The sequence below is a fragment of the Mauremys reevesii genome, linkage group 1 (genome assembly GCF_016161935.1).
Source record: "Mauremys reevesii isolate NIE-2019 linkage group 1, ASM1616193v1, whole genome shotgun sequence".
In the NCBI taxonomy this organism is placed as follows: Eukaryota; Metazoa; Chordata; order Testudines; family Geoemydidae; genus Mauremys; species Mauremys reevesii.
The window spans coordinates 232,240,104-232,263,399 of record NC_052623.1 but is presented as its reverse complement, the minus strand read 5'-3'; the positions used below and the strand labels follow the sequence as shown (position 1 = coordinate 232,263,399).

The following is a 23,296-nucleotide window of genomic DNA, read 5'->3' as shown; positions in this document are numbered from 1 at the left end:
GTTTAGCCCATACCTCTTGGAATGTCTTCTCATGTGAAAACGATTGCATTGCTGAGGCTAGTCTTGAGTCTGCCCTGCTTTTGCACATAGCACAGTCCTTTATACCAGTACAAAGCAGGTGTAAAATACTTCCAATCAGGCCTGATCTACACTGGGGGGGAATACGCAACTTCAGCTACAAAACTAGCGAGCTGAAGCAGGGATCGACAGCCCTGGCTCCCGTGTCAACTCCACTTCTGCCTCTCACCCTGATGGAGTTCCAGGGAGTGCATTTGGGGATCGATGTATCATGTCTAGACGAGACATGATACATTGATCCCCGATAGATTGATCACTACCCATCAATCTGGCGGGTAGTGTAGACATACTCTTAGAAGGGTGTCATTTTATCCCTACTTTGCACCAATATAAATGACTGCAGCATTACAGCCTCCAATGTTGCAAGTGCAACACAGTCTTTTAGGATGGTTTACTCTAGGGCAGAGGTGGGCAAACTATTGCCCACAGGCCACTCCTGCCCCAGGAGGCAAGACCCCAGCCCCTCCCCTGCTGTTTCCCCCTCCCCCACAGCCTCAGCTTGCCCCACCACAATGCTCTGGGCGGCGGGGCTGCAGAGACGTGGCCTCATCCGGTGCTCTGTGCTGCGTGGTGGCATGGCTGGCTCCAGCTGGGTGGTGCGGCTGCCTGTCCTGGTGCTCTAGGCGGCGCGGCTGTAGCGCCGTCAGCCACCGGTGCTCCAGGCAGCGTGGTAAGGGAGGAGGGAGTGGGGGAGTTGGATAGAGGGCAGGGGAGTTCTGGGTGGTGGTCGGGGTGGGGTGTGGATAGGGGTCATGGCGGTCAGAGGGAAGGGAACAGGGCGGTTGAATGGGGGTAGGGGTCCCCAGGGGGCAGTCAGGAATGAGAGGATAGGGTGGCGGGGGGCAGTTAGGGGACAGGGAATGGGGGGAGGAGGGGTTGGATGGGACAGGAGTCCCACGGGGCTGTCAGGGGGCGAGAAGAAAGAGGGGTAGGATGGGGGTGGGGGCCAGGCCACACCTGACTGTCTGGGGAGGCACAGCCTGCCCTAACTGGCCCTCCATACAATTTCGGAAACCCGATGCGGCCCTCAGGCCAAAAAGTTTGCCGGCCCCTGCTCTAGGGTCACTCTTAAATGCCCAAGCTCACACTTGCTTTTTGGCAGTCCATTGGGTCTGTGGCTCATTTAGGCCTTCTCTGTACTAGAAAAGTGAACCAAGTTTAGCTAAATAAACAGTTAATCTGATGCAAGCCCCTGATGTAGTCAAACTAGTGCTCTTTTCCAGCACAGACCAGGTGCTAGATCTGATGCTGAGTTCCTAGCTGGACATACAACTGATAACCATTCATGTATAACTTATCCAGGCAAGCTCCTGAAGTTATGAGAATGTCAACTTTATTTATTTTAATTTTAATTTTAAAAGTAAGTTTTTAGATTTGTGGTAGCAGAAAGAAGTTGGAAAATGAAAACTAAGGGCTAAAACAAAAACAAAACCAAAACCGAAGGCAAATAAAAAGGTAGACAATTTTATTATTTCAATGAAATCTCATGATTTTTAAGATAATCTCATGGTGTAGGTTTTTTGTCTTTTAGTTTTTGGCCTGATTTATGATTTGTTGAATGATTGGGGCTGGCAATATTAAGGCCCATCAGACGTAATGGTCCAAGCACAGGATAGAAAACTCAGGCCATGTCTACATTACAAAATTATGTCCATTTAACTGATGTCAGCATACAGCCACCATAGTATTAAATCACTTGTGTGTGTGCATGCACACTTGGCTCCTTGTGTTGGCAGTGCATGTCCTCACCAGGAGTACTTGTAGCGACAGTGTTGGCATTGTGAGACAGCTCCTGAAGGCCAGTAACAGTCGATGTAGGTGCTGCATTGACCTAATTACATCAACTGACTCTATCCACTTGGAGAGGTGGTGTTATTTAGGCCATGTCTACACTAGCACTTATGTTGACAAAACTTTTCTTGCTCAAGGAGTGAAAAAAAATCCCTGAGTGACATAAGTTTTGCCAGAATAAGCACTTGTATGTACAGCACTATGTTGGTGGGAGATGCTTTCCCGCCAACATAGCTATTGCTGCTCATTGAGCTGGTTTTATTATGGCAATGGGAGAGCTCTTTCCTGTCGCCATAACATGGCTACACAAGCAATCTTACAGCAGCACAGCTCTATTGGTACAGCTGTGCCACTGTAATCTTGTAAGTGTAGACATGGCCTAAATCAGTGTAGAGAGGTACTTATGCTGGCGGGAGCCAAATTTAAGGCCTGATCTACACTAGGGGGCGGGGTCGATCTAAGATACGCAACTTCAGCTACGGGAATAGCGTAGCTGAAGTCAAAGTATCTTATTTAAACTTAACTCCCATCCTCACAGCGCGGGATCGACGGCCGTGGCACCCCCTGTCGACTCCGCTACCACCACTCGCCCTGGTGGAGTTCCGGAGTCAACAGGAGCATGTTCAGGGATTGATATATTGCGTCTAGATGAGACACAATATATCGATCCCCGATAAACCGATCGCTACTTGCTGATCCTGCGGGTAGTGTGGGCATACCCTAAGAGAAGACACTTCCACAGTTAGGTCAATGCAAGGCAGCTTACGTCAACCTGTGTAGTGCAGACCAAGCCTAAAATTAAAAACTCCCTGCTCTGAAACTGTCTTCTAAGGCCTTGGGTAAGTCACATGAAATGGGAATGATCATTGTGATGGAATGGGGCAAAAGGAGAAAACAGGGTTTTCCAGATTTATTTTTCCTCTTCCTTTCCCCAGCCTTACTCCTGGTATTGTGAAATGACTATTATTTTTATTACATCATTGCCTTAAGGAATGTTCATAGTGAAAGCTTAAGCAGACCATTAAAAACCTTGGGCCCAGACCTGTGTGTAAAACAAACCCAGTTACTTCAAGGTCAGTTGAATCCTCTCCCTCCTGCAGTTAAACTCTGTTGTATGGGCTGTCTGCTTAAATTAGTTTGTCCAAAGCAGCAAATCTGGTGGTGCACACAGAAATAAAAAACGAATTAAAGTGAAATTATATCGTGTTGTGCAGGATAGAGGGAACACAGAGTGACCATCAGCCTGAAAGACTGGGATCTTTCTGTTCCCATTACAAAGCTAAAGGTGTAAATCCTTCAGCAAGGGCTGGTGGTAGCGTCCCCAAGGGCGCTCTTAATCTCGGAGGATCAGATGTGGTCTGGAGTCCTAGCAGAACCCTCTACCCCGTCAATGGGACCTCCCTTTCGCATGAAGGAGAAGGCACGGGCTATGATCCGGGCCAGGCAGGGAACAGAAAGTGTTAAAGATACGCAGTACCAGTCCTTATCTGCTGTAGCTGACTGAGGAGGTGGGTGTGATTCCGGGAGCATCTAACCCATTACCCCAAGCACATTACAGAGACTAGGCTAACTTAACTCACGGCGATCCTAACCTCCACGAAGGATGCGGGAGCCCCTGCTTCTTTCTCTCTTCTTTGGAGGCGGTATCCCTGCTGGCTCCCTCCTTACACCTCCCTCCTTATCTGGCGGGCAAGGGGTGCTGTTGTCTCGAGGGGTCCCCTCTCCCGGCCCCGCGTGTGTTCAAATCCAAGAGCCCCTTCCAGCCCCAGCGCCTTGCCGTGAACTCCTGACCTTCCCGTCTCCAGGGCGAAACACTTGGCGCGGGTGGATGCGAAGCGCTTGTTGCAAGAATGGAGTCAAAATGTAACCAGCCTCCCCACCATTGCTGGCTCCCGGCCCCGCTGCGGAGCCGCTCAGCCTCCGCCAGCCCAGCTCGCTGCAGCTCAGACGGGCGCTTTGCAGGGCCGCTTCCAGCAACAGAAACATGGCAACACGGCTTTTCTCCTCCACCCCCGCCCCCCTTCCTTTTTTTAAATGATTACGATGAAAGCGTCTTGAGGCCGGGAGGTGGCAAAGGAGGCCGGGCCACCTTTAGAGCTGGCTGTTTGGGAGAGGTGAGGCGCACAGATGGGGCGGCGCCCGGCGCATTAACCAATGGATCGCCTCCGCTGTTTAAATAGACTTGTAATGTCAATCATTTTCTTCTTCGTCAGCCTCCCTTCAATCGCCATATTGGGCAACCGAGAAAAGGGCTCGTCTTTTCTTGTTTTTTCCGTCGTCTTTTTTTTTTTTTTTTTTTTTTTACTACACGGCAGCTTTGACATCGGCGAGGTTTGCGAGCGCAGTTTGGATCGGGGGAGCCGCGGGCTTCGCAGCAGCCTGGAACCGGGCTTGCAAAAGGGGGCTTGGCTTTTCCCCATCCTCCGCTCTCCCCAGTGTCCACTTGGTCTGCCCCAGGCTTTCTGGTGAATATCAGGGGTTCTCTCCCCCCGCCCTGTGTCTTATGCAAGTGTTTGTTGTTGTCTCTTCTCGTGGAGCCGAGATCGAGTGTAAAAAAAAGAAAAGAAAAGAAGAGGCAAGGAAGAAAATATTTGCACGTAGCGAAAGAGAAAAACAGCCACCGCCGCCAGAAGAAAGAGGGTGGGGGGAAATGTCAAACGTGCGTATTTCGAATGGGAGCCCGACCCTGGAGCGGATGGAAGCCCGGCAGTCGGAGTATCCCAAGCCTTCTGCTTGCAGGAACCTCTTTGGGCCCGTGAATCACGAAGAGTTAAACAGGGACTTAAAGAAGCACCGCAAGGAGATGGAAGAGGCATGTCAAAGGAAGTGGAATTTTGATTTCCAGAATCACAAGCCCCTGGCCGGCAGGTTAGAGTGGCAAGCCGTGGAGCAAGGGAGCTCGCCCGACTTCTACTTCAGACCCCCGAGGCCCCCCAAAGTCGCTTGCAAATCTGCCACCCATGAGAGTTTGGATGTAAATGGAAACTGCCCAACGGTGATTGTAGTCGGTTCTCAGGGAATCTCAGAGGACACTCACTCTGTAGAGCAAAAAACTGATGTATCTGAAAATCAAACGGACTTAGCAGACCAGTGCACTGGGCAAAGAAAACGACCAACGACGGATGGTAACGTACTCTTATAAAACAAAAGCTTTTTGCTTTCTGTACTGTATCCTTGTCTGTGGTAGTTAGCGCTGTACACCTCACGCTCATGTCCTGTATAAACTGTTCTACTGGTTTACTGGCAGGCAGCGTTTTCACATATACCCCTCTTAGTTTAAAAACCCAGGACTGTCTGTACTCCTGGGAATCTTAAGTTAAATTGGCTTCTGGAGCCCATGGATCATTTGCAACCAAATGCCCTTACAAACTAACACCACCTTCCGCTCCCCGCAACTGTAGTAATCGGTATGTGAACTCTGCATCCTTTTGACTTTTTTAAATAGTACAAGTTTCATAACACATATGAAGCAAAGTGTAGAAGGATATTTTGGACAAAACAAGAAACTTGTATCTTTATTTAACCAAAAAAACCCGCTCCTCCCCATCTCTTTCATTTCCTTCGATAGTTGACCCTGAGGGTCATAAATATTCAGGGTCCTCCAGTCCCCCGTTATCCCATGCAGCGCAAACATCTGGCAGCAAATATATTTAATATCAAGTTTTCACTTTTCTTTTTGTTTCTTTCAATGTCCCCTCCCCCCAGATTCTTCTCCTCAACCTAAAAGAGCCAACACAACAGAAGAAGAGGTTTCAGAAGAATCCCCGAGTGCCAGTTCAGTGGAGCAAACACCCAAGAAATCCAGCCCAAGAAGACGTCAAACGTAAACTGTTTAGGTGGGTTCCCATTACAATGGTGGGTTGTTGTTTTTTTTAATCCAGTGTAACTGAGTAAAGCATTGAAGGACGAGGGAAAGGTCCACTCTGAGGCCATTCCAGTATCTATGATATTGGTTTCTCTGATAAACTTTGTAGACTTGGTCTTTTTTTAATATGCCTGAAAAACAGAATTTCAAAAGGGCTTTAAAATAGAAGTCTACAGATTAAATACATCTTGTTAACATGCTTTAGGAAGACTATGCTAAACTTTGGGGGCTAGGGGAGAGGGAGTGTAAATGAGGGAGTTTTTACTGTGCCATTAATAGACAATACCTTCGTTCTGGTTTAAGATTTTGGTCGCTCAAGTAAGGAGGATCCTCTTACCAATTGTATTGGTACCATGCTGGTAGAAGGAATGAGTTTCAGATACATTCTTTCTAAACCGTTTTAAACTTTCAGATGAGTATTAATGGCTTTTCCCATTGTCTTTGCACATACCAGCAAACTTTAATCGTGAGACATATAAGTAAACAAGGACTGTAAATCAAGAAGCTGAGCATTTTACTTATATCAGAACTATTCTTTTTGTTATATTTATTTTTGTACGATCACACAAATCGGAATTTACAGTCAGCACTCTGCCTTAACGAGAGGTTGGTTTTTTTTTTTTAAATGTAAGCGCTGGGGGGTCCTACATTTACAGATGGTTTCAAAGTAGTGGGGATTAAAGGAAAGTGTTTCCAAACATGATTTGCGATTGTGCAGAACAGATTAAAGCTGTAAAGCAGAAGTTAAAACAAATTAGCTCTGCTGGGGTAAACAATCCATGAACACGTCAGCATGCATGTGTATGCAAATTGTACTACTACTGTCTGTTTATTTGGGTGTTTGAAGGGGAAACTAATGGTGTTGGCAGACAAAAAATAAAAGGAGTGGAGTAGAGGAGGGTTCCCTGGGCTGTTTATTTTTATTATTGCAACCCAAAATACGTTTGAGTTTAGAAAGATAGAAGATCAGTTGCAAACGAATCTTGCATTAATCTTAAATATGTGACTCTGGGTCAGCCATGAGACTTGTTGCAAAACAGCTTAATAACACAGCATTTATACTACTTTACAAAAGTGAAATATGGGAAGCTCTGGAAACATGTTCACTTGGTCTCAACTCTGTGTAAGCCTGCTGGATTTAAAAAAGCTGTGTGTGGATCAGCAGCCCTCCATAAGGGTGGAGGTGAGTTTCCCTTGTTTTTAAAGGAATATGACCCTCTTCTGCCCATATACTATTGATTACTGGTCAAAAGTTTTGTTGGCACCACACCCAATTTAAAATCGCTCCATCCCCAACAATTAGGGCAAAGAATGCCAATGATCAATTTAGTGACTTGTGTCTCATGATCTCTAGTAGAGCAAAGCAATCGCATTTCTTTTGGCACTTCTAATACCTTCCCTTTTTATTTTCATTACAGAGTTAAGAATATGCATTTCCTTGTTCATCGGATGCCTTGGTGGTTGATGAAGGGAGGAAGATGTAAAGTTTTTTATATATATATATATATATATATATATATATATATATATATATATATATATATATAAATAAATTAAAATACATATCGTTGATTCTCCATGGGATGGAGATCCTGTACAAGCACTGAAAAAAACAAAAAAATAAACAATAACACTAAAATTTTAGGCACTCTTAAAAGACCTGCCTCTAAAAGCATTGGATGTAGCATTGTGCAATTAGGTTTTTCCTTATTTGCTTCATTGTACTACCTGTGTATATAGTTTTTACCTTATGTAGCACATAAACCTTTTTTGGGGGGGAGAGAGTGGGGATGGAAAAGGGTGACCAATTGAAACTTGCTTTCACAATCTAGCAAGCAGGGAAATTTATGAAGAGAAGCAGTGTAGAGGTTTTCTTTTAAAAAAAAAATTTAAAGATGTATTGTCTCTTTAAGTGGGGTCTACAATGTCTTTTTTTTTTTTTTAAATATACCATAATGCTAACACTGGCTACAGCAGACTGTTACAGACTGCTTGTGAATTTCTACTTATTACATTAAGCTTATGAGGTGGGAGCTCTGTTTCCGTTATGTAGCAGCAAAAGGATTTTTATGTCCTGCAACTTCTTAAATCTCTTAGGATAAACCTAAATAATTTTAGAGTAGTTCCATTGATTCTAACTATTACCCATAACATTGGCTGGATATTTTAAAATGAATCTGGAGAGTTCATATTCCAAAACAGAATATTGTTGATTACTGATGTTCATGAGTGAGTGAAAAGGGACACTACATCTTTAAACAGTATTTCTACACTGCCTGTGTATCTGTATGTAAAAATAAAAACATAAAAGTTTGAAGTGTACCTGTGTACATAACTCTGTAAAGACACTGAGAAATTATACTAACTTATTTATGTTAAAAGATTTTTTTAATCTAGAAGATATTTTTTCCCCATAAAGCCAAAGTGGCATGTTTTGTGCATTTGTAAATGCTCTATTTGGTAGACTTTTAGGGTTTTTTTTGTCTGTTTCTGTTTTTTTTTTCTTTCTTTTTCTGTTAATTAATATGGCTGTGCTGAAAGGATTGCAGACTGAGCCAAGTTTAATATTTTTTTTGTAATGCGTGAGAAAAAATTGCCAATTGATATTGTTTCACATCAAGCAATCAATAAAGAAAACTGCCATATATATGAAATGAGTTCTCTGCTGTGTGTTTCAATTTCATTCTTTACCTGGCCCAAGAGGAAGTAGATTACTTCAAGTAGTACAGCAGGTTTCCCTCTGTTTGCCTAAAGTACAGGGAAAAGTAAGGAATAAAGGTACAGCATTATAAATATATACATTCCTCAGGCCATGTGTCATAACTTACTGTTACTTCTACCAGTAATAGGCATTATCTCAGGTTAACTGGGAGCAAAGGCCCTCAACCTCTTGATTCAACGGGGGAATCTTGAGTCACACTTTTGTTTAAAAACTATACTTTTGAAATCTTAATCCAAATAACATTGGGTCATTACATACTCAAATACTGGACCATATCTTGCCATCAGATGGCACAAGATTTGGCCAACTGTACATCAGACCAAGCTGCTCTTATGGCCCAAATCCTTAAAGGTATTTAGGCTCCTAACTTGCACTGAAATCAATAAAGATTAGGAGCCTAAATACCTTTGAGGATCTGGGCCTTAAATCCCTCAACAATCTATGACTGGAATCTGTCAGCTCTACTCTCCTACCCCCATTTTAAAGAATTTTCAAGTTCTGATACAACTGTGTCTGAAAACACTCTTATATTAACAGCATCTTACCAAACATGTCCATTTCCTTTGTCCACACAAAATAAGTGAATCAACAGAATCAAAGGATTCTGCACATATAAAAAAACCCTAATAATTACATTGACTGTAGTAAGTACACAATTGGGTTTGCTTTTAGTATGTTTGTGCTTCTAAATTATCTCCATGTTTGTAGAGCAAACACATCAGTTTTTGTTCCATACAGAGTTAACAGGAAATATTCTATGATCTATGGCTAGGGCCCTGATCTTGCACACACTTGTAAAAGTACTCAACATCACTCACCTGAGTAGTCTCACTGAAACCATTGGGCCTACTTTCCTGCTTACAGTTAAGCACGTGAATAATGGTGGGGGTTGTTTGTGGTATCAGGGTCTCCGAGTAGTAATGCCACCTCTGTCCAAAGCACCCTCACTATGTCACACTACTAAGGCTACTCTCTCTAATATAGAATCATGTGCAGTATAGGGCAAGTTAGGACCTAAACAGAAGTGGTTTCATATAGGGATAATGTTTGCCATCTGATTTTAAGCTGCATCATTACAAACTCCTATGAAGAGCCAGTTTCCTGTGGAAAGGAGCACAAACCTATGTCAACAGGTAAAATGCAGGTAAGGCTGCTATCTCCTATTAACCTTTTTGACACAAAACCAAAGAGGTTGCATTACCACAGGAAAAGAGCATTAAACACAAGACAACTTGCATGCAGATCATCTACTGTAAAGAGGAAGGTAAACTGAGGCTTTTAGAAGTAGATCTAAGACCATTTAAAAATAAAGGTAATTAGAAATATGTCATCAGTTGTTCTTTCACAATTGCTCTTTCAAACTTTACATTGCCAGGGATGGAGTCAGCACTAGTTAGCAAAACCTCACATCTCTTCAGGGGGTTGTTTTTTTCTGAGCTTTCCCAGATATCTTGAGCAGGTCTGTGCCTCAGTTTCCCCTTACCTTCCTCTCAGCGCTGGGGGAGAGGCACTATGTAAGCATTGCCAGCTCCTTACAGGGAAATCCCTATAGCAGTGTAAAGTTTTATTGTTCACACTATATTTGCCAAGGCTGCATGCCTGGGCCTGTTCAAGTTGATCAGCTATTGACAGTGTTAGCACAACCATTTTTTCCAACATCTAGCTGAGCATACATCCATGCCCCCTGAAAATCGTATATGCGCGACAAAAAAGCCTTAAATCTCAGCGAGTGAAATTTCTAGCGGGGCAGAAGCACCTACTTAAAGAGTCTAATTCACTTGCTGAAATCCCCTATTAAGCAATGTCCTGTTATTTATTTTCACCATGCCTGGGTTTTCCCTCTCTTGCTGCCTTAGCTTGGCTTAAAATACACTCCAGGCGCACAGGGTGTGCACTATCCCTGTAATTAAAGGCAGGCGAGGAAAACCAAACCGTTTCTCCCCAAGGACAGCAACTCGGAACGCTGAACGACCAGCCTGAAAGAAACCCCGACTTCTGAATCAGGGCACGCACTCCCCGGCTACGTATGTACTTGATCAAGGCAGATGCCACCCGAGGACTGCGACTGTCTCAGGTCTGGGGAAAGGGAGTGGCCACTGTTTGTTTCCACCGTGCTTTTCCTCGTCTGACGGCTAGGGATCGGTTTCAAATCCCGCTCCCCGCAAGCCTTTGGATGGCAGCCAGCCGCCTGATGGCCTAACCTGCTTTCGCCTCCAAAATTTTAGGGGTTCAAAAGGTCTCCGCACGCCGAGTTGATAAGAAAAGCCCTAAGGTGAAGAGCACCAACAGGGAGTTTGCTATGAACAAAAGTGGTCATGGATGGGAAATAAACAGGCAGCGGCTCCTCCCTGTCTCAGCCTAACCCAGGGGATAGCGCGAGCGAAACCTCGGCCCGCCTAAAAAAAAAAGCTTGAAACGAGTGGGAAGGGAGGGAAGCAGAGGTGGGTCAGGCTCACGTGGGGATCTGTTTGGGGGTACATAGCGTAGGATCCGTAGCCCGGATACCCCGACCCAGTAGAGTAATTGCCCGGTCCTAAGCAAGGAGAGGGGCGAGGATGGCATCTTCCCATGGGTGCAGAGCGGGGTGCACCGGGATGCAGGATTACTTTGCGAGATGGGCGTGCAGGATTTAAAAAAATATGTTTTATATCGCACCGCAAAAAGGCAAGCGGTGTTTAGAGCTTTGCGTTGCAGGAGGGGCCCTTTACACCGAATACTTATCGAGCGATCATTTTCACCTGGGACCAGTCACCACACCCTAGCTTCAAAAATCAAATTAAAAAAATAGCTCGAAAATTGTGGAGTCCTAGAGTCTCCCAGACCTCTCTAAAAACAAACCCACCGTCTTCCAAAAACAACTCAGCACCGATCTGCAATGCTTCGGGCCGTTCCGTGGGTTAGCAGCACCCTCTCTCCTTGATCACGTTCCCCCCAAAGGGGGTGTGGGTAGGGGGAACGACTAAAACACACTCAAAAGTGATCTCACAATTCATCTTCCCCTCTCAGTAACCTTCCTCCCTTTGGAAAAACAGAAAAAAAACAACCCTTCCCTCCATGCACCGGCAGGGAAATGCAAATCGCAAACACACAGAAAACACGAAGGCAGGATTGCATCATTGTAATATGTCCCCCCTCACCCCCCTCCTGCCCCCCAGCTCGAAAAGTGTTGTTGCAACAATCATGGCGTTGTTTCAAGTTACCCCCCTCACTCCTCCACTCCCCCCCGCCTCTAAAATCAGCGGGTTGATCTGGGGAGGCGACTCAAGGGAGGCACCTTTGTAAAGTTGTGTGTGTGTGTTTTTCTTTTGAAATCCAGATCGCGCTGTAGTTGCGTTAGGAGGGAACGCTTGGCGGCGGGGGGAGGGAGAGGTGGGTTATTCTCTCTCTTTCTTTTTCCCCCTGCTGGCTGTGCTTGTTGTTGTAAACTGGATTGGCGTCGGCTGAGCCCAATGAGCCTGTGCTGGGGGAAACAGCCCATCGGCGCTGCGGCCATTGGGGAGATTTAAGGTGGACTCGTGGGAGCCGGGCTGCGGCCGCCAGCGGCTCCACAGCCCGCCCCAGAGGCAGTGGCTCTGCACCGGCTAGAGCGGGGCTCATTTACATACCCTCCCTGATTGGCCTGTCGCGGCAGTTCGAATTCTGGCTGCTGCTTTCTTATTAGTTCGGCGGTGTTTTCCCCTCTAGCTGGCTGGAGGCAACCTTGCCTCGCTGTCTTCCCCGGGATGCCATGATGACCAGCAGCTCCCTGCGCTAAATAACCCTTGTGGGGGTAGTGGGAGGGAGCAGCCATGCTCTGTGTGTGTGTGTGTGAGAGAGAGATCGATATATATATATATATATATATTAAAAAGCCTCTGGCTTGGTTTGAATCTCAAACTCCGGAGATCACTCCCCATTCAGCCTGATGCAATATCATCCTCCCCTTCCCCCACTCCCGTTTCCACTGCTGCGGCAGAGTGAGGACGAGGGGGTGCTAAACAAACAGCCAAGAATTCGGCGAATGCGGTGTTGCACAATGTGTCAGGGAAGCAGTTTAGCAACCTCCGGCAAAATCAATATACATAGGACAGGAGGGAGTCTTATGGTGATAACGTTTCACCAGCAGGGTCCTTCTGAGGATGGCTGGGAGCCTCCTTTCCCCCCCCCCCTCCTGCTTTTGGGGAGGGGGGATAAGCAGGACTCCTACACTGATCAATTAAATGAAGGGATAGTTTTAAAAAAATGAAGAAGTGAGATTTTACAATGTCACATTGGAACGCAAAGCAAAACCCATAACTAGGAGGCAAAGATTTGTCTCCCTCTGTTTTTGTTTAAATGGGAGTCTCCAGAGAAGGGAGAGGGGGTGGAAGGAAGAAGCAGTCTAGCAGTTTTCTCTGTAGCAAAGTTTCTTTGTGTGTGTACTTTTCTGCCCTCAGGATTTCTTTTTTTAATCTTGACAAAACCTGTTTTAGAGAGAAGCAGCATGGTCTAGTGGTTTAAGCACAGGACTAAAAGGCAGGAGATCTGGGTTCTTCAATTTCACATTTACTGTTTAACCTTGGACAAGTCACTTCAACCCTCTGTGCCTCAGTGTTTGGAAAATGGCTAAAATACCCTCCCTCGGAAATGCACTGTGAAGTTTACATTGTTTGTAAAGTGCTTTCAGATCCTTGAATAGAGACAGCAAAGTCTTACATACTGAAGAATCACACACGATGGATACCACATGAACCAGTCAAGCAAATCCACAAAGGTTCACTTTGTAGATCCCTATTTGCATCTTTACTAATTTTAAATTCCCCCCTTTATTTCCTTTACTTTATTTCAGGAGGTTGTTTTCCCCTCTCTGTATGAGAAGTATACCCACTTCTGTAATGCATTCTAACTCTGCTCTAGCTCTCGCAGCAGTGTTTTGCCATGTCTTATCCCAGAGTTTGGGATAAAGGTTCTGCAGGGGGCAAGAAGATTTTATTATCAGTTTCCTCACCCCAGCCAGAAAAGTAGGCACATGATGGGTTTCTTAACCAGAATTAACTTGAGGGTGACCAGGTGTCCAGTTTTTGAGTGGAACACCTGGTCAAAGAGGGATCCTGGCAGCTCCAATTAGCATCGCCAACTGGGCTATTAAAAGTCTGGTTGGTGGTGCTGCGGGACTAAGGCAGGCTAATCCCTCCCTGTCCTGGCTCCATGCTGCACCCCTGAAAGTGGCCAGCAGGTTCAGCTCCTAGGTGGCGGGAATGGGGTTCTGCCTGCTGCCCCCACCCATGCACCTAGATGGTGGTGGTGGGGGGCAGTGCCTGTGAGCGAGAGCAATGCATGGAGCCTCCTGGTCCCCCTGCCTAGGACATGGACTTGGTGGCTGTTTCTGGGGTGCAGGATGATGCCAGGACAGGCAGGGAGGCACCTGAGGTAAGCCTGTGCCCCAGCCTGGAGCCCCCTCCTGCACCCCAAACCCCTATTCCCTAGCCCCACCCCAGAGCCCTCACCCCTCCTGAACCCATAATCCCCTGCCTCAACCTGCAGCCCCCTCCCATACTCCAGCCTGGAGCCCCCTTCTGCACCCCAAACCCCTCATCCAGAGCCCACACTCCCAGCTGGAGCCCTCACCCCCTCTCGCACCCCAACCACCTGCGCCAGGTCAGTGAAAGTGAGCAAGGGTGGAGGAGAGCAAGCCACTGAGAGAGGGGGAATGTAGTGAGCTGGGGGTGGGACCTCGGTGAAGGGGCGGGGCTAGGGTATTTGATTTTTGTACAAACGTTGACAACCCTAATTGACTTGTGCATCAATCTGACAATTTCACTAGATCATATTTGCACAAATATGATTGGGGAAAAAAAAGTACTAATAGCCACTTAAAAATGTGTGTTATCAGCACACACGCTGGCAGCCATTTAATCATGGACTTTTTTCCACCACATTTCTCCCACTGCCAAATCCGCCTCCTTGATTTTCTTCCCACTTCCCAGCTTGCATCCTGCCTCCCATCATTCATTTCAAAATTTTCCTTATTTTTTGCCTAACTGACTTAAGTCTGAAAAAACAGCAAAGAGGCCTGTGGCACCTTATAGACTAATAGATGTATTGGAGCATGAGCTTTCGTAGGTGAATACCCACTTCGTCAGATGCATGGTACCACTCACCCACGAAAGCTCATGCTCCAATACGTCTATTAGTCTATAAGGTTCCACAGGACTCTTTGCTGCTTTTACAGATCCAGACTAACACGGCTACCCCTCTGACACTTGACTTAAGTCTCTTCACATAACCCCAAATTATTTTAAAATCTAAACAGAAATAAATTAAAGTGGGATAAAAGTGAAAAAATGTTGCTACCTTATTCTGCTCTGGTGGGAAGGAGGGAATATACTCTCCACTAAAATTACTAAGCTAATTTCTATAAATACCTCTCAATAAGTAAGTACACATTCTTCAGATTGCTGTTTCAGTAGGATTTCCTCTGCCTCTATCTGAAAGAAAAAATAAAGTTGGGTTACCAATATAAAAGTTACTAAAGGAAACACTAAAAGTTACTAAAGTTACACAAACAAATAAATTACAGGTGAAAAATACATCTGTTTATATACTATGAAGTGCTATCCCACCTAATCATGCCTCATTACCGTCTAACTGTTCCTTGGCTACAGCTGCACATAAGTAGAGAGATGTCTGGATATCTCTGCCTCTCACAATGAGACCTAGCAGTCTCATCCTTAAAATTCTGGCTTCCTGGGGAAACAAAAGGAAGAGGGAAAATTAATTGTCCAGCAAAGATGACAGAAAAGTTGCAAACAAGTGAAAAGTAACCTGATGATATCTAGCAAGAGGTTTCCTAAATCACATTGCTCCAGATCTGACATTTAGGCACTAACTCCCATTGATTTCAGTGGGAGTCAGGTGCCTAATGTCTTTGAGGATCTGGATCATAGAGTCTTCCAGGGTAGATAAGAAGCCTTTTATTTATTACAGTAGTGCCTAAAGGCTCCAAACAGTGACTGTACATACATAAAGAGTTTACAGTCTAAGTCAGGGGTCGGCAACCTTTCAGAAGTGGTGTGCCAAGTCTTCATTTATTCACTTTAATTTAAGGTTTCGTGTGCTGGTAATACATTTTAATGTTTTTTAGGTCTCTCTCTATAAGTCTATATATTATATAACTAAACTAGTGTTGTATTTCAAAATGTTTAAGAAGCTTCATTTAAAATTAAATTAAAACGTTGATCTTATGCCGCCGGCCTGCTCAGCCCACTGCTGGTCTGGGGTTCTGTTCACCTAGGCCGGCAGTGGGCTGAGCGGGGCCTGCGGCCGGGACCCCGGCTGGCAAGGGTCCGGCAGCCAGAACCCCAGACCGGCAGCGGGCTGTGCAGGGCCGGCAACCGGGACCCCAGACTAGCAGTGGGCTGTGCAGGGCTGGTGGTCGGGACCCCAGACCAACAATGGGCTAAGTGGCTCAGCCCACTGCCGCTCAGGGGTTCCATCCACCGGCTCCTGCCAGCCGGGATCCCAGCTGCCGGACCCGCTCAGCCTGCTGCCAGTCTGGGGTCCCGGCCCTGCCCACATTCAATGGGTACCTACTTTCTCCCTGGTTCTGGCCCATTCTCTTCTTCTCTCTGCACTGAGCTGAGGGTGGGAGTGCACTGAGCACAGGGCTGGGGGTGAAGGGTCTGGCCAGGAACTAGAATGAGGGAGGGGGCTCAGGGTTGGGGCAGGAGGTTTGGGTGTGGGGGCACTTACCTGGGCAGCTCCCATTTGATGCGAGGGGTGCAGGTGGGAATGTGGGTGGTGGTGGTGCAGGAGCTCCCGTTTGGTGCTCAGGGTGAGGGTGGGGATGTGGGGGGTACAAGAGTCAGGATGTGGGGGGTGCATAGGGTGTGGGGGGGCTGAGTATGTGTGGGGGTGCCAGAGTCAGGGCTGGGGTCGTGGTGGGGGTGTGAAGGAGTCAAGCAGAGGGCTGGGTGTATATGAGGGGGTTACAGGGCTCAGGGCAGGGACCTGGGGGTGTGTGGGGCACAGGGCTCAGGGCTCCGGCCTGGGGGGTCTGCAGGGCTCAGGACAGAGGGCTGTGTGTGTGTGCGGGGGGGTCAGGGCAGTGGGCTGAAGGGGATATACCCCTATTCCTCCCCACCCCTTCCCCACGGCCCTGCCCCCGCTTCTTCTCTGCCTCCACTGGGAGCAGTGAGCACGCTGACTCTGTTCCTTCCCGAGCCCCTCCGTTGCAAGGGCCATCAGCTAATCGGCTGGCAGGGAGGGAGGGATGGAGAGGCAAAGGAGGGGCAGGAACCCAGCACACTAGGCGAAGAGGCAGGGGAGCTGGCAGGACCAAGCTTCTGCCCATAGGCGTGTGCAGCACATTTCATTAGGGTGTGCACCCAGGGAGCCCTGCCCTAGCCCCGCCCCTGCCATGCCCTAACCCTGCCCCCACCCTGCCCCCATCCACTCCCTCCTACTTCCCGCCCCCTGACTGCCCCCCTCAGAATCCCCAACCCCGCTGCTCCTTGTCCCCTGACTACCCCCTCCTGGGACCCCTGCCCCTAACTGCCCCGCAGGACCCCACCCCCTATCTAAGCCTCCCTGCTTCTTGTCCCCTGACTGCCCCGATCCTTATCCACACCCCTGCTCCCACACAGACCCCCGGGACGCCCATGCCTATCCAACTGCTCTCCACCTCCTGAGAGGACCCCCAGAACTCCCGACCCATCCAACCCCCTGCTCCCTGACTGCCCTGACCCCTATCCACTCCCTGCCCCCTGACAGACCCCAGGACTCCCATGCCCCATCCAACCCCCCCTGCTCCCTGACTGCCCCCTCCAGAGACTCCTGCCCCAACCACCCCGCGCGGGATCCCACCCCCTATCCAACCCACCCTGCTCCCTGTCCCCTGACTGCCCCCACCCCTTATCCAACCCCCCCAGACCCGGACCCCTTATCAGGAGGCTCCTAGCAGCATGTTCTGCTCTGCGCAGAGCCAGACACGCTGCCCCGTGGGAGCGGGCAGCTCCTCCCCTCAGAGTGCTGCGTGCGCAGTGGCATGGCTCTGAATGAGCAGGGAGCATGTCTGCCTCCCCGTGGAGCCAAACACTGCCCCACGGGAGCGGGCAGCCCCGGCCCTCAGAGCACTGCGCACGCAGCAGCCTGGCTCCAGAGGGGGGAAGGCTGGGGAGGGGCCGGTGGCTTGCTGTGCTCGGCCTGGCGCTCCGGCCCGGGAGCGCGGATCCCGCGGCTTGCCGCACTGGGAGAGTGGGGCCATTTGCCCACCCCTGCATTAGGGTGGGCCTGGGCACACCCCATGCACACGCCTATGCTTCTGCCCCCTGCCCCCACGGGGGAGGGGGAGCAGAGGATGGAGAAGAGCGGGCGGGGCTGGGCAGGATTTTTAATGGCACGCTGCTGCCTGCCGGGACTCAGCTCGCGTGCTGTCTTTGGCATGCGTGCCATAGGTTGCTGACCCCTGGTCTAAGTGTATGAAGAGAGGCAACATGTGGCTATAACAGACTGTGGGGAGCATAGGGTGACAATGAGACAAAAAACCTGGACAAAATATCTGTCAGGGTTTCTTCACCATATATCATGAAGCAAAATAACAGGCCACAAAGCCAGGCTCTTGGGCCCAGATCCTCAGTGGTATTTAGGGACCCAATTCCCATTTAAATTAATGGGAGTTAGGTACCTAAATACCTTCGAGGATCTTGGCCTATTCTCCTCCATAGGACACCTTTAACTCTTTTAGTCCTGGTCTGTACACAAGGGTTGCATTAATATAAATTTCCTTTTGGCAGGAGTAGGTTTTCACACACATTTTTCTCCAACTGATGCATCCTAAGTTAAATCAACAGCTGTAACTCCCTTTTTTAGGGGTGCAGCTGTTGACTAGTGGAGTTAAATTGCTACCACATCAGTGTGGACGACTACTTACACTGATGTAAGTACATCGGTCCAAGAAGGCATCTCACTGCTATCCCATGCTGCACCAGACCCTGGAGAATTGACCTATCTGGTAACCTTTCTGAACTCAACTGCCCAGGACTCAGGCTGACCAGAAGTTCCTCTTGGCTTTAAAAGGTCTGGCTAAATCACCCAGGCTACATAAGCTTTTGCTTCTTACCAAAGGGATATACTGCCTTGCACATCTGCTTGGACCTAAAAAGGAGGTCATGGACTCCACTGGATTCTGGGATGAGGAAACTCATGTTGGAATATGAAAGTCTACAGCACCTCTCAGAGCAGACGGTCTTTGGGTCTGATCCAATGCCCACTGAAGTCAATGGAAAAATTCCTATTGGATCAAGCATTGCCTGTTGACATTGGATCAGGTTCAGCGACCGGCTTCAGTCTACAACAGGGTTCCATGGTGAGTGTGTTGTCACCTGGAGCATGAGTTGCAGATCTATAATGATTGTGTAATCTCAGATATGGAGATTACAAATTATGTGTTACATTGATCATGTCCTGAATGTCCCTCCCCTCCTAGTTACCTGAGGCATTTAGCACCTAACTATTGGATTTTTAAAAAAAACATATTTACCGATTACCTTTAATGTACATTTAATGTTGATAGGAAATCCTGATTGACTCTCCTTATTATTTGAAGTCCTCCGTCCATGGGACAGATGCAGCACGGGCAGTGCCAGCACAGACTTCCATATGCTGCCCTCCCAATATGCTGGCAGTAGTAGATTAGTAGACGAGGAGAGTTACCTTCATACCCTTCCAACCTTGGCCTCTTTTCTGAGACTGCCAACAAGGGTTCCAGCTGCTTTGAGTTTTCATATTTTTTTGTGATGTAGACCCCATTAAAAGATGGATCAAGACCAACAATTCATTTCACATAGACCAACAGAATAGCCATTAAGTTGTAAAGGCTTTCAGGCACTGCTGATTATCCAGATTTAAACCAGTGACTTATACAAGAAAGGCTCCATATCACATTACCAATCCCCTGAACTACCCTTGCATGAACTAAAGAGCTCTTCAAGCAAATGGATCATATCCCTGCTGGGAGCAGTTTCAGCAATACCCCTTATTCTCCTTTTTCCTTGGTGGCAGACATATGCATTGTTTTGGGGTCTGTGTTGGCCTTTCCTGCGGGATGAAAAGTCTGGGGTTAGTGTTGTAACATTATTATCCAGTAGTTTGCACTTTGTGGACTAAAGTGCTGAACAGTTCACAGCTGAGCCGATAGGCTCACTCACTTATTTATTTTATTCTGTTTTGGGAGTGCTTTCAAAAGGGAAAACTTTTTTTATTATCATTTTTTATTAGTGGATTAGTAGAAGAGAGACCTCTACTGGCTAAACTAGTGGAGCTGCTATAATTTTATTCTCCTGCACACTTCTGCCTTGTGACTCTGGCTTTAGACACGGTCTTTCTTTCCATTCAGCTATTTTCTGAATTCACTGCTGGTCCATACAAGTCTCCTGAGGAAATGTAAGAAGCTACATCTGACATTTTGTTTGAATGTTAAGGGAATATCTAGCCCTATGGCATCTGCTAGCTACCAAATTAGTAACAATGCCTAGTGTAGTGGGAATACTTAGCTTTTTTAAAATGGCGTTTTTTCTAGGAGATGAGTTGAGGGGGACTTGAGCACTGAAGCATGGGAGAGAATTGGAGGCTTATCAGTGATGGGAGGATAAGGCAGCAATTGTTTTCAGCTGCCTTTTATTCTCTTCTGTTCTTTTCCCCACTGTCCAGTTGTGTTACCCCTATCATTCTACGCTCGGGAAGGTTTAACCAACTAGCCTTCTTGGTTTGGTGAAGTTTAGTTCCCTCTCTCTGCTATTACAGAAGAATTATATGGCAGACAGTTTCCATCTCTCTCAGCAATCACCGTGGTAGGTGACCAACTGTTTATATTTTGATGTTAGAAAAATGCTAAATATAAAGTGTGTTAGTAAAAATGTCCCTATTTGCACATATGTAAAGGAAAAATAGCTTTGGTGTTTATAAAAGGGTGGAATTGGGTGACTCACAGGATTGTTACTGGCATGTGGTGCCTTTAATCCCTAGGTTGCCAGTCCAGGTTGAAAGCTGTTGCCATCTGTGTTGTTCTTTGCACTAAAACAAATAGAGCTTGTGTTTAGCAATTTATTTTTATTCCAACATTACATAACACAGCAATCAAACCCTGTTGTAAGCTGCAGCTTGCAGGTCACTCTCTGACCCTGCAGTCCAGGGCTCCACCTTCCAATGTACACCGTGTGACTCCTCTGACCTTTGCAGCCTCACTCACCCTATGTCCTTGCACGACAGCTGCACCTACACCATCTGACAGCTGTTTAGTGGCCTGTGAGAAATGAGTTGGTGGCCTCTGTCAGCTCTGAAGACTTGACTGGACTAGCATCAGACGATCCTGCTGCCACTTGGAATCTGAAATCTCTGAATATAACATTTGCAAATAGTTTGGCCAAAACAGACATGAAACAGGCATCTCCTGATCTAGATTGCTTTTACTTCCTCTTTTTTTGCAGGAGGACTACCCTGCATGGGTCTAAATAGATGGAAAAGCCCTGGATTCTGACTTCCTCCATTCCCACCCTTGGTGCAAAAGTGGCCTTGAGCACCACACTTGGGCCTTTCCGTCCAGCTGCTGGCACACCCCTATATAATGGTGGTGGCTGTGTGTGTCTGTCTGTCTGTCTCCTAAAACTATTCTGGCAGCTCTCTAATGGTTAGAGAACCTCTTTACATCATAGGTTTCCCTCAGCGGCTATTCCTGCCTTGCTTTTTTTGCTGCCAGAGTGACATATAGGAGCATTAGGGCAACAGAGACTCAGACCCAAGATCTCTAGGGGAAAAAATTAAAAATATTTGCTAATGATTTTATTTTTGATGGAACTGCTAGTTGAAGGTTGGATCTACATTTTCTGCCCCATGACTTTTTTTTTTTTAGCCTTTATCTAAGATAGTGCTTCATTAGTTTTGCCAAATTAACTGCAGAAGGCATGCAGAGTAGATCTTACAGCTACCTATGGCATGACCTGGCATACAGGCCTACTACCAAAATTGGCATTGGTCCTATCACAATGGGTTATCATGGCTGTGGAGCTGCTGCTGAGAGGCTGCCAGTTCCAAGTTTCACTTGGACAAAAAACAAGCTTCTGGAGTTCCCAAAACAATGGTCTCTACCTTAGGGCTCATTCTAGGACTGACATTTTTCAACTGCTATACAAATGAGCTTCCCTGCACTAATGCCAGATGTTTTATCTAGGCAGATGACATCTGTCTGGCAGTGCAGGACCAGGATTTCAGTCACCTAGAAGGAGTCATGAATGAAGATATGAGAGAGGTGACCCACCAGTGTAAAAGATGGAGACTTTAACCAAGTGCAAAAGAGTAACTTTCCAGCTATTTCCATCTAAACCACACAAAGGCCAACAGATACATCTTCCTGAGTGGCTGCAGGGTGGACCATGACCCAAAGCCTGTGTGTTCAGGTGTGACACTGGACCGCACAATGAGATTCAAGGAACACCTTGTCAAGACCTCTCTGAAAATAAAGACTAGAAACAACCTGATCTGTAGACTAGCTAGTTCAACCTGGGGAGCCAGTGCTTAATTTGTGCCAGAGCTTGCTGGGCCTGAGCCCTGGCACCTTTAGGCTTGGCAGTTCATAGTCCCGGCATCTCTGGGCTTGCTGCATGAATTATGAATCTAAAAAAATTGCTTGAGCCCCGGCACCTCTTTACAAATTAAGCAGTGTGGGGAGCCTACGTGCAGACACTAAGAAGCTCTGGGTTTGCCATTTGCTATTCTGTAGCACAAGATTGCTCTTTGATGTGGCTCAGCTCCTCTCACACAGGACTAATGGACAGTCAGCTGAATGAAACTATGTGCACAACAACTGGTACCATGAGACCAACCAACTAGGCCTGGCTGCTGGTCCTGTCCAGCGTTACCCCTTCTGACATCAGGTGACAAGTTGCCTTGCAGAATCTGTTACTTAAGATGCAAGACATGTCACATCTACCCCTGTTTAAAAGATATGCCCAATCCACTGATCTACCACCGTTTGGATAGTTCCTTTAAAGAACCTTGATGTTACCTCCAGATGGTGTACTAGGTGGCAAGAACAAGCTTCACACGTAGCCAATGACTATCTCACGACAGATCTAACAGTCCAGCCCCCTTAGTTTTACCTTCCAGGTCATCTGTGGGCAAAGCTCACTTGCTTCAAATGTAGAATGATCAGATGTAGTGCAACAGTGGGGCCTTTGTGACTCACCCTTTTGCCACTGTGGTCAATTAGAAGAGGTAGATGAAAGACTTGCAGATTGCATCCATCAGCAAGGGCTGCCTGGTTCCCTCGTGGACTTGCACAATGCCCTTCCCTCAGCTATTGAACGGTTAAGACATTTAGACGAACACCCTTGACTGCAATGTCTATGTAAATGCAATCACAATAAAAAACCTGGCTAAAATATATTTTAGCCAACACTAAAAAAAAAGGGTCACTGTTAACAGATCGATTGGAGCCAGGACTAATACTGGAATGGATGACACTGACAGGAAAGCTCGAGTTAGCATTTTGCATCATGCTAAGATTTAGATTTATAAAACAGGCATTGCACTGGGATGATTGGATGTTCACATTTCAACATGACCCTATGCTGCCTGATCCTTTCTGTTGCCTTGTCTCTGCCTGTACCTTCCCAAAGCCTATTAGCTATGCTGCCTTCCCAATGATGTGCACTACTTACTGATCAGCTGAGATGAGAGAACAGAGACAGGATTCTCAAGCCTGCAGTAGCAGCTGCTCTAGGCTTCTGTAGGAGAAAGAACCTGACAGCCCTAGCAAGGTGTGGATTCTTGAGCTTGTCAGTGCCCAGGCTCGGTTGTGAGGAAGTTCTTTGGTTCTGTCATTATCT

The 23,296-nt window shown here is 47.0% G+C and overlaps 1 protein-coding gene and 2 long non-coding RNA genes across 5 annotated transcripts in view; 1 reads left to right on the top strand and 2 right to left on the bottom strand.

Moving 5' to 3' along the window:
• Positions 1-3,867, bottom strand: part of LOC120406138 — a 43,194-nt gene extending 39,327 nt beyond the window's left edge. Inside the window, exon 1 of the long non-coding RNA XR_005599110.1 lies at positions 3,661-3,867. This is a non-coding gene — a long non-coding RNA (uncharacterized LOC120406138). The remainder of the gene's footprint in view (positions 1-3,660) is intronic.
• A 212-nt stretch (positions 3,868-4,079) lies between these two features.
• Positions 4,080-8,392, top strand: CDKN1B (cyclin dependent kinase inhibitor 1B). Its single transcript, XM_039540450.1, has 3 exons — positions 4,080-4,994; positions 5,575-5,705; positions 7,153-8,392. The coding sequence occupies exons 1-2, from the start codon at positions 4,373-4,375 to the stop codon at positions 5,694-5,696; spliced, it is 744 nt and encodes a 247-aa protein (XP_039396384.1). The 5' UTR covers positions 4,080-4,372; the 3' UTR covers positions 5,697-5,705; positions 7,153-8,392.
• LOC120406130 lies at positions 4,445-22,740 on the bottom strand. Of its 3 annotated transcripts, none has more exons than XR_005599109.1 (7): positions 22,654-22,740; positions 20,662-20,807; positions 20,402-20,486; positions 15,038-15,161; positions 14,840-14,902; positions 8,426-8,482; positions 4,445-5,865 (listed from the first exon to the last, which is right to left on the bottom strand). It is a non-coding gene; the product is annotated as an uncharacterized LOC120406130 (long non-coding RNA). The 3 variants fall into 3 exon arrangements; XR_005599105.1 differs by having other exon boundaries at positions 15,056-15,161; XR_005599108.1 differs by lacking the exon at positions 22,654-22,740 and adding an exon at positions 22,474-22,601 and having other exon boundaries at positions 15,056-15,161.
• Between the last annotated feature and the right edge of the window lie 556 nt (positions 22,741-23,296).

Excerpts from the sequence above, each read along its gene's own strand:
- CDKN1B (XM_039540450.1), top strand. The coding sequence starts at position 4,373 with ATGCAAGTGTTTGTTGTTGTCTCTTCTCGTGGAGCCGAGATCGAGTGT. Across the intron at positions 4,995-5,574 it reads AAAACGACCAACGACGGATG|ATTCTTCTCCTCAACCTAAA; the intron begins GTAACGTACTCT and ends CCCTCCCCCCAG.